Source organism: Scylla paramamosain, chromosome 49, assembly GCF_035594125.1.
Source record: "Scylla paramamosain isolate STU-SP2022 chromosome 49, ASM3559412v1, whole genome shotgun sequence".
NCBI lineage: Eukaryota > Metazoa > Arthropoda > Malacostraca > Decapoda > Portunidae > Scylla > Scylla paramamosain.
Genome location: NC_087199.1, coordinates 602501 through 612500, shown reverse-complemented (window position 1 = coordinate 612500; position 10000 = coordinate 602501). Strand labels below are relative to the sequence as shown.

At 56.3% G+C, this 10000-nt stretch overlaps 1 protein-coding gene across 4 annotated transcripts in view; it reads left to right on the top strand.

Annotated features, from left to right (window-relative positions):
* Window positions 1-10000, top strand: part of LOC135095543 (pleckstrin homology domain-containing family G member 1-like) — a 41416-nt gene that overhangs the window by 30023 nt on the left and 1393 nt on the right. For all 4 annotated transcript variants that reach the window (XM_063996435.1, XM_063996437.1, XM_063996436.1 and 1 more), the window contains 8 exons: window positions 459-777; window positions 1545-1700; window positions 7053-7148; window positions 7387-7504; window positions 8016-8194; window positions 8293-8424; window positions 8608-8787; window positions 8999-10000. The exon at window positions 8999-10000 is cut by the window's right edge and continues 1393 nt beyond it. In XM_063996435.1, coding sequence (XP_063852505.1) covers window positions 459-777; window positions 1545-1700; window positions 7053-7148; window positions 7387-7504; window positions 8016-8194; window positions 8293-8424; window positions 8608-8787; window positions 8999-9301 — 1483 coding nt within the window. In that variant the 3' untranslated portion in view covers window positions 9302-10000. The remainder of the gene's footprint in view (window positions 1-458; window positions 778-1544; window positions 1701-7052; window positions 7149-7386; window positions 7505-8015; window positions 8195-8292; window positions 8425-8607; window positions 8788-8998) is intronic.

The following is a 10000-nucleotide window of genomic DNA, read 5'->3' as shown; positions in this document are numbered from 1 at the left end:
TCAGTCTTTCACCACTATTCTGTCCACCTCCCTGATGCAAGAGTTAACCAGTATTCTCAGTCTTTCACCACTATTCTGTCCACCTCCCGGATGCAAGAGTTAACCAGTATTCTCAGTCTTTCACCACTATTCTGTCCACCTCCCTGATGCAAGAGTTAACCAGTATTCTCAGTCTTTCACCACTATTCTGTCCACCTCCCTGATGCAAGAGTTAACCAGTATTCTTAGTCTCTCACCACTATTCTGTCCATCAATGCAACTCGCAAAACACCCCAAAAACACCCCAAAACGCACCCAAACACCCCAAAAACACACCCATACTCACCCAAACACACCCAAAACACACCCAAACTCACCCAAAAACACCCAAAAACACCCAAAAACACCACCAGACACAGTCACAAACCCTGCAGAACCCCACATACCGAAGCCTCACCCCTTACCAACCCCTCCAACAGAACCGTGGGACTCCTAACAGAACTAATGCGTGGGACAGCATCAATTGCTTTTCGTGACAGACAAACACGACTCGGGCATTCTCTTCCCTTGGGCTCCTACCTCCTGAAACCTGTGCAGCGTATCCTGAAGTACCACCTGCTGCTGGGGAACATCCTGAAGCACCTGGAGGAGGAGCAGGGGGGTGGGGGCGGCAGGGAGGAGGTGCACAAGGCCCTCGCAGCAATGACTGGGATAGCGAGGCACATAAATGATATGAAAAGGCGCCACGAACACGCTGTCAGGGTTCAAGAGATCCAGTCGCTACTCTACGGCTGGCAGGTAAACGATTATATAGGATTACTTAGGATTATATTATATAGAAATGCAATAGAGAGAGAGAGAGAGAGAGAGAGAGAGAGAGAGAGAGAGAGAGAGACTAGGCGATCAGTAGATTATCTCATTGAATACGTCTCCCTCTCTCTCTCTCTCTCTCTCTCTCTCTCTCTCTCTCTCTCTCTCTCTCTCTCTCCCTTTCGTCTTACCAGTAATCTCCTTCTCCAATAACTCTCTCTCTCTCTCTCTCTCTCTCTCTCTCTCTCTCTCTCTCTCTCTCTCTCTCTCTCTCTCTCTCTCTCTCTCTCTCTCTCTCTCTCTAAGCTAGGAGGAAAAGTGCGGATTTCCTCCTCCTCCTCCTCCTCCTCCTCCTCCTCCTCCTTTTCCTTCTTCTTTTTCTTCTGTCACATAGATGGACAATACCTCCTCCTCCTCCTCCTCTTCCTCCTCCTCCTCCTCCTCCTCCTCCTCCTCCTGGTATTGTGAGATAGTGGCTACTCTCTCTCTCTCTCTCTCTCTCTCTCTCTCTCTCTCTCTCTCTCTCTCTCTCTCTCTCTCTCTCTCTCTCTCTCTCTCTCTCTCAAACAGTAGGGGAGAATTTTTTCCCTCCTCCTCCTCCTCCTCCTCCTCCTCCTCCTCCTCCTCCTCCTCCTCCTTATCTATACATACACTCCTCCTCCTCCTCCTCCTCCCTAACCTCCCATATATCTCTCTTCCTACCACCACCACCACCACCACCACTACCTTAACGACCCGTGACCCAATTTCCGCAGTTTGATGACCTGACGACCTACGGAGAGCTGGCTGCCGAGGGAACCTTCCGAATATGTGGCGCTAAAGGACAAAGACACGTATTTTTGTTTGAAAGAATGATTTTAATTGCAAAGAAGAAGGAGGAGTGTGTGTTGGTCTACAAAACACATATTATGGTGAGTTTTGGGGAGTTTACGGGGCTTGGGGGAGGTTAGGGTAGGTCCTGGGGTGCTTAGGGTAGGTCCTGGGGTGTTTAGGGTAAGTTTGGGCGTGTTTACGGTAAGTTTGGGCGTGTTTTTGGGGTGTTTAGGATGTGTTTGGGTACGTTTGGGTGTGTTCTGGGGTGTTTGGGGTGGTTAGAATAGGTTTGGGTGTGTTTTGGGGTGTTTTGGGGTAGTAGTAGTAGTAGTAGTAGTAGTAGTAGTAGTAGTTGTTCGACTCTTGACCAGCAGGGGCACAGGAAACGCAGGTAACAGTGCAGGTGTTTATTCACAGAAGGTGTGAACAGAAGGCTGGAGGTAGGTGATCTCCCGGCGCCAGGCCGCGCACTTCAACTTAACACTTATGACTGAAGCCTAGCTCGTTCACTCATACACGTATTCATGCCTCACACAAGTCTCGCTCATTCACTCGTTCACACAACTAGCTAACAACCACACACCTCCCCCGAGACATAAGGAAGATTCCTTATCTTTGTTATGGCTACCGTAACACATGAAACAAAGTTACAATGATTGAAGTACAGAAAACACGGTACATATACACAAAACAAACACAGCGTACAATGAACACGTACGACTAATCGTAGGTGCTACGGTGCCACCGCACCTGCAGTCGTCTCGGCTCCCTACGCTGTCGGCTGCTTCGACGCTCTGGTTGCTCTCGGCCACGGCGTACCCCGTTACCCTGATGCTCCGGGCTGCCGGGATGGTGGTGTTCCTCGTGACCCTGATGCTGAAGCGCTGCACCGCCATGAGCGGTGTGCTGCTCGACAGGAAGGGGAGCAAGAGGTCTGTGTGGGCGTAGGTGTCTTCTATTACGCCACATCACGCGACCGCTGCCCATCTTGATGAGGTAGTCTCTCCTTCGCCCAACAGCCACGATGACACCCAGGCGATCCCAGAGGCCTGTCGTGTGATCTTGAACGTCGACGTGGCCACCGAGGTGCAGGAGAGGAAGAGTACGGGCGGACGCGTCGTGGCGAAGTTTCGCTTTCTTCCTCAGTCGCTCTGCCTTGGCGTCGCACTCATCAGCAGCGCGCTGCCACTGCTGAGCGTATGAGCGATGATGAGCCGGGACACAGGACCTCATAGGATGACCGAAGAGGACTTGTGCTGGTGATCGCCCTTCCGCCCTCGGAGTGTTGCGCAGTTCCAGCAACCCGCGAGCGAACGCATCCTCGTCCAGGTGTCCCTGCTGTGTGGTCGTGAGGATCAGCTTCTTCACGGACTTGACCGCTGCCTCGGCGTGACCATTGGAGCGTGGATAATGAGGTGAAGATACACGATGCTCCACCCCCCATCGAGCCAGGAAGCGCCGTACCGATGAAGAAGTGAACTGCGGTCCACCGTCAGTCCTCAGGAGAACAGGCACGCCCGTGTCGGCGAACACACCCCGAAGGACACGAACGAGCTGATCAGCCGATGCTGGACGTGAGCATGCAGACACGTGAGGCCACCCAGACAAGCGATCTACATACACGAGGTATGTACGGCCTGCTGCGTGGAAGTAGTCTGCAGAAACTGACTCAAACACCCTGCTGGGTGTGTCCGTGTCCTGCCAGAGAGGTTCGTTGGCTTGGCTTGGTAGGAGTGGACGGCATAGTGAGCATCCAGAAACGACGTTTTCAACGTCTCTGTCCATACCAGGCCAGTACACCGTTTGTCGGGCCCGTCGCTTGGTGCGCTCCATCCCCTGATGACTGTCATGGAGTCGCTCTAGTGTTTCTCGGCGGAGGCTGTGAGGAATAAGAAGCCTCGGCCCGTAAACCACCAGGTCGTCGTCTACGGCCAGCAGACTGCGCACCGGCCAGTACGTACGCAAGCGGTGATCGAGGTCGTGGCAATGATCAGGGAAGCCCTCGATGATGACGTTCTTGAGCAAGCAGTACTCCCCGTCTCTTGCTGCTGCGGCACGTACCATTTCCACAGTCTGATCCTGGAGTGGTGCTAAGCGGACGCCGTCCTCATTGGTGGCAGATAACGCTGAGATGACCGCTGAGTGGAGAGGGTCGAGGTCACCAGAAGTAGCAGCATCCTCTTCCTCCACTGGGTCCTGTACTGGAGCACGTGAGAGGGCGTCGGGCACACAGTGTGTCGATCCCTTTTGCCAGCTTGCTGTGAAAGAATACTGAGCAAGCTTCTCCCTCATGCGCTGCAGCCGCAGGTTCTCTATTTCTCCCAACAACTTGCTATTGAGGAGAGGTATCAGCGGGCGGTGGTCGAGCACTAGATCGAAGTGAGGGAGTCCTTTCAGGTAGGTGCCACATTTCCTGACTGCCCAGACGATTGCAGCCATTTCCAACTCTATTACTGCATAGCGGCTCTCTGTGTCTGTAACAAATCTTGACCCGCATTGCACCATCTTCCACTGGTCACTGTGCTTCTGCAGGAGAACGAATCCAAATCCGTGCATCCTTGAGGCGTCAGTCTGTAGCATCGTTGGTAATGATGGGTCGAAGTATGCCAAGACAGGTGGGCTGACGAGACACTGTTTCACCTTCTCAAACGCCTCTTCATGGTTAGGAGACCAGCACCAACTGTTCTTCGGGCGTAAGAGATCTCTGAGGGGTTGTGCAGCTGCAGCCACAGCAGGAGAAAAGCTTCCAAGCTGGTTTGTAAGACCCATGAATGATCGTAAGTCGGTGATGTGCTGTGGTCGTGGGAAGTCAGAGATTGCCTTAACTTTCTTTGAGTCTGTCGTGTAGCCTTGTCCAGAAACAGAGTAACCACAGTAATCTACCACTCTTTCCGCGAATGTAAACTTCTGTGGGTTGAGAGTGATGCCGTGCTGGTCACACCGCCGCACAATCTGAATGACATGGGCTAAGTGCGCACTGTAGGTGGAGTCATAGGCCAGGATGTCGTCCACGATCTTGATGGTGTTAGGTATGTCGCCGAGAGCTTGGTCTCCTCGACGGTTATACTCGTCTCCAGACGAGACGAGACCCATAACCGCTCGCCGAAACTTGTACCGACCCCAAGGTGTTATGAAGCAGGTTAAATCCTGGTCTTCTTCTCTAATGGGGACTTGAAAATACCCCATCTTGGCATCAAGAGTGGTGAACCAAACTGCTCCGGTCCCGATCGAGGCGATGGCGTCATGAGGTGAGCGCACTGGATACACGGGCCTCTTCACGTAACGGTTGAGTCGTGTCAGGTCAACACACAGCCTTACACCAGATGTCTTTTTTGGGACAGGCACGATGGGGTGGCACCATGCCGTAGGGTAGTCCACACTCTCGATGATTCCCTTGTTAAGCAGCTCTTCCAACTGGCTCTTAATTTCTTCACGCCAATTGTAAGGGATTGTACGAGATGCTGTTACGGCGAAGGGTCGAGCGTCGTCTGTCAACTCGATGGCCATGGATCCACCAGCCATTGCACGTAAACCTTCCTTTGCTTCGAAGACGCTGGGAAAGGCCTTGATCACAGCAGCAGCGTGCCCCGCACGCTGCTGTGGCGTTGGGTCGTAGGAATGAGGCCAGCTGATCACTTCTGTGGGCGTAGATAGAGGTGGCTGCGAGGCGGTCGGGTACTTGATGAAGCTGTTGCCGGTGTGCTGTTCTTCCCTGCGTAGCGGTCGGATTTGAGCCGGAAAATCTTCGGGGAGGATTCCGAGAGCGATGGAATCGTACCAGCTAAGCAGCGCCCCCTTCACCTCCTTCACCACGCTCACAACAGTCTCAGCTTCCCTGTCGCCCAGTTGCAAGTGCGACGAGAAAGTTCCTACACAGGTGAGGGGGTGATTACCGGCAGCATAAAGTCCATCACCATCAGCGGGCGCCAAGCTGGAGGGCGGGATTCCAAGGAGTGTTGCCGTGTCGAGGCCAATAACGGTCGTTTCGGCCCCAGAGTCAGGAGTCCACGTAATCTTGTCTCTTCCAGCGGGATGTGTGGCGGTAATGAGCACCTGGGGCGCAGGTCGTGCCGTCACCGTCTTTGTGTATACGCCTGATAAGAGCTGGTATACACTGGCACTGGCTCCCCGCCTCGGGCCTGCACCGCGATGAGGAGAGACAGTTGAGGAACTCCTCGAAGCTCCTCGTCGTTTCCTCACTGTCTGCTGACATACACTCGCAAAATGCCCTCTTTTCCCGCAGTTACGACACACTTTATCTATTGCCTGGCATCCCCTTTTGTCACTGCGACAATCTTTGCCACAACGATAACAGCCCGTGGGGCTTGAGCCCCCGAAACTGCCCTTCCTGTAGTTCGAGACAGCGTTCACACCATGGCTCGAAGAGTGAGAGCCGCCCCTTAGTACTGCACTACACTGGTTAGCGCTCTCTGATGCTCTGCAAATATCTATGGCGTTTTCAAGGGTGAGTTTCTTGTTTTCCAGCATGCGTTTCAGAGCCACTTCGTCTCGTGTCCCAACGACAATTCTGTCACGCAGCTGATGGTTTATGCACTGGTCGCAAAAGTCACAGAAATTGGCGATTTCCTTTACAGCACATAAAAAGTCGTCAAAACCTTCTTGCGTTTCTTGCACGCGGGAGTAGAAGTCTCTTCTATCCATGATGATGTTGCGCTGGCTTCGCAGGTACTCACACATTGCATCGAGGATGGTTCTTAACTCCGCGTCTCTCGGTAAGCTTATCCCGTAGCGAAGTGTACGGGTCCACTCGTCGTCTAGGACAGCAGCGAGTGCCGCCCTCTGCTCAGCCAGGGAGAGACAGTCTATCCTGGCGAGGGTTACGTATCCTTCAAACTTATGGCGCCACGTGTCGAACTCACGTAAAGATGCTGACGCCGTTAAGTGAGGAATGATGGTGGCGGACGTCGGGAACCTCGCGCCCTGGGTAGACGTGCTGCGGGCTGTGGTTTCGCCTTCATTGCTCGCCGTGGTGCGACTGGGAGCTTGTGTCCCCACTCTCTCCAGCAGCTGGGTTAAACGCTCCTCGCGAGCCTGACTCTGCTCCGACTGTCGCGCTAGCAGGGCAGCCAGCGCCTCCAACTGCTTCTCCATTCTGCGCCGTACCCACTGCAGCCTTGTCCTGATCCTACTCACTGCGCCATGTTCGACTCTTGACCAGCAGGGGCACAGGAAACGCAGGTAACAGTGCAGGTGTTTATTCACAGAAGGTGTGAACAGAAGGCTGGAGGTAGGTGATCTCCCGGCGCCAGGCCGCGCACTTCAACTTAACACTTATGACTGAAGCCTAGCTCGTTCACTCATACACGTATTCATGCCTCACACAAGTCTCGCTCATTCACTCGTTCACACAACTAGCTAACAACCACACAGTAGTAGTAACCTAACCTAACCTAACCTAACTTAACCTAACCTAACTTTTTTCCTTTCAGTGTTCAAATTTAATGCTGATAGAGAGTGTGAGAGGGGAGCCGCTGTCCTTTCATATCATCCCCTTTGACAACCCACGCTGCCAGTACACCCTGCAGGTATAGAGAGAGAGAGAGAGAGAGAGAGAGAGAGAGAGAGAGAGAGAGCGTACAATATTTTTTTTCATTTTCGCCTCAAAAACACCAAAAAACACCCAAAAACACCAAAAAACACCCCAAAAGCACTTTAAAACATTCTAAACACCCCCTTAAACCCACTAAACGCACCCCAACACCCCTACATTCACCCACACACCCACTCCCATCACCCCATCACCCCCATATCTCACCCATACAGGCAAGGAGTTTGGATCAGAAGAGAGAATGGACCCTTCAATTAAAGAGGGTCATTTTGGAGAACTACAGCGCTGCCATCCCTGCCCACGCCCGCCAGTTAGTGATGCAACTAGGCCAGAGTAAGTAGTAGTAGTAGTAGTAGTAGTAGTAGTAGTAGTAGTAGTAGCGATAGTAATCAATTTTTAGCCTCTCCCAGTGCATCCCAGCCTCTCCCAGTGCATCCCAGCCTCTCCCAGTGCATCCCAGCCTCTCCCAGTGCATCCCAGCCTCTCCCAGTGCATCCCAGCCTCTCCCAGTGCATCCCAGCCTCTCCCAGTGCATCCCAGCCTCTCCCAGTGCATCCCAGCCTCTCCCAGTGCATCCCAGCCTCTCCCAGTGCATCCCAGCCTCTCCCAGTGCATCCCAGCCTCTCCCAGTGCATCCCAGCCTCTCCCAGTGCATCCCAGCCTCTCCCAGTGCATCCCAGCCTCTCCCAGTGCATCCCAGCCTCTCCCAGTGCATCCCAGCCTCTCCCAGTGCATCCCAGCCTCTCCCAGTCACTCGAAATACTAGCAAATCAGATCTCTTGTAATATAAACAGTTACACGCACAGCTTTCCCACGCCCTCACCTCACGCCCCCGCCCTTACAGATGCTGCTGGCGGGGAGAGCGGGCGCGGGGGAGGTCGGAGAGGCGCCCACCACGCCCCTGAGTACCTGGAGAGACGGAAGGCGGACAGAGAAAGGCGGAGGTCGGCAGATACTGTGCTAAGTGCAACCAGACTCAAGTTGAGAAGGTCAAGTCGGGCCAGGAAGGTCAAAGAGGAGGAGGTAGGTCAGGTCAGGTCAGGTCAGGAGGGTTGTGGTGGTGGTTGAGGTAGTAGTAGTGCTGGTAAATCTCTCTCACTCTCTCTCTCTCTCTCTCTCAGAAGGGGTTCCGCAGCAGGAGTGTCAGCCGAACGAGGGAGACTGAGGAAGAGGAGGAAGAGGAGGAGGAGGAGGAGGAAGAGTACAGGAAGACCTCCACAGCCTCTACCCCTTCCTCCTTCGAGATGCCTAAGGTTGTTGTTGTTGTTGTTCTTGTTGTTGTTGTTTTCTCTCTCTCTCTCTCTCTCTCTCTCTCTCTCTCTCTCTCTCTCTCTCTCTCTCTCTCTCTCTCTCTCTCTCTCTCTTCGTCTTATAATCATCATCATCATCATTCACCCCATCTGACCTAACTCCCCCTTCTCCCCTCTCCCCCCCAGCTTCGTCTTGGCAACATGTGGGGGAGGAGGAGGAGCGAGCCCGGGGTGATGGGGAGGGAGCGACGCCCCCCCACCACCCCCACCACCCCCACCACGCCCCACCAGCCCAGCACCCCAGCCACGCCCCCCACGGATCCCATCTCCCCTCGCCTGCCGCCCCCGCTTCCCCTCACGCCGGAGGTAAGTGTGGTGGTGGTGGTGGTGGTGGTGGTAGTTGTTGTTGTTGTTGTTGTTGTTGTTGTTGTTGTTGTTGTTGTTGTTGTGGTGATGTATTGTTAGTGTGTGTGTGTGTGTGTGTGTGTGTGTGTGTGTGTGTGTGTGTGTGTGTGTGTGTGTGTGTGTGTGTGTGTGTGTGTGTGTGGCGCGCGCATTAACACACGCACTGTTGCAGGTGTCGGTGGACGGCCTCTCCACGTCAGAGTTCGAGGTGGAGGAGGCGGAGGAGGAGGAGGACGAGGGCGGCGGGGGCGCGGGAGGCGGCGCGGGCGTGCAGCGTGGCGGCGAGAACCTGGAGGAGATCGTGGGTGGCCTGCTGCAGCACAGCCTGCGCCTGCAGCGCCTGCTGCTGAGCAAGCCGCGCCGCCGCCGCGCCATGCACCACTACCTCACCTCGGACAGCGAAGGCGACGAGGCGCCGCCCCCGCCCCTCGCCGCCCCCAGCCCGCCCCCCGCCCCCGCCGCCCGCCGCCCATGACCTCGGGGACTACGTGGACTTCTACTTCAGTGGCGCGGGAGGCGGCGCCCCTGGCAGGGGGGGCGCCTCCAGCAGCGACGCCTCCGCCTACAGCAGCGCCCTCAGTGTGGTGCCTCCCCGCGGCACCCCCGAGGCGCCCCCCTGGGCCACGCCGCGCCGCAGCCCCGAACACTGGGGGCGGGGCGAGGCGCGCTCCGCGGGCCTGCGCCGCGCCCAGTCCTTCTCCGTGGACACTGGCGGCGGGGGCGAGGAGGGCACCGCGCCCGCGCCGTGCCGCACGCCGCCGCCATGCCCCGGGGGTGAGGTGTGGGTGCGAGGGGGGCGGGGCCGCCCCGCCACCATCGCGCTGAGCGGCAGCAGCAGCGAGCTGCGGGCGCTGCAGCACGCCCTGGCCACGCCGCCGCCCGCCGCGCCTCCTGACGACACAGACGCCTCGCTGACGCCGCCGCGCAGCCTGGAGGACCTGGCCGGCCTGCACCCCGCCCACCGCATCTACCGCGCCCCCCCCCGCCCACCACACGCCCCCCTCGCCCTCCTCCCCGGGGGGCGCCGGGTCCACGGGCACGCTGCGCGCCGCACTGGGGCGCCTGGCCCCGGCGGGCGCGGGGGGCGTGGTAGGCAGCGTGGCGCGCCAGTGCTCCCGTTCCCTGCGCGCGCGCATCCGGCAGATCCGCGCCGAGGAGCCCCCGCCGCCCCCCA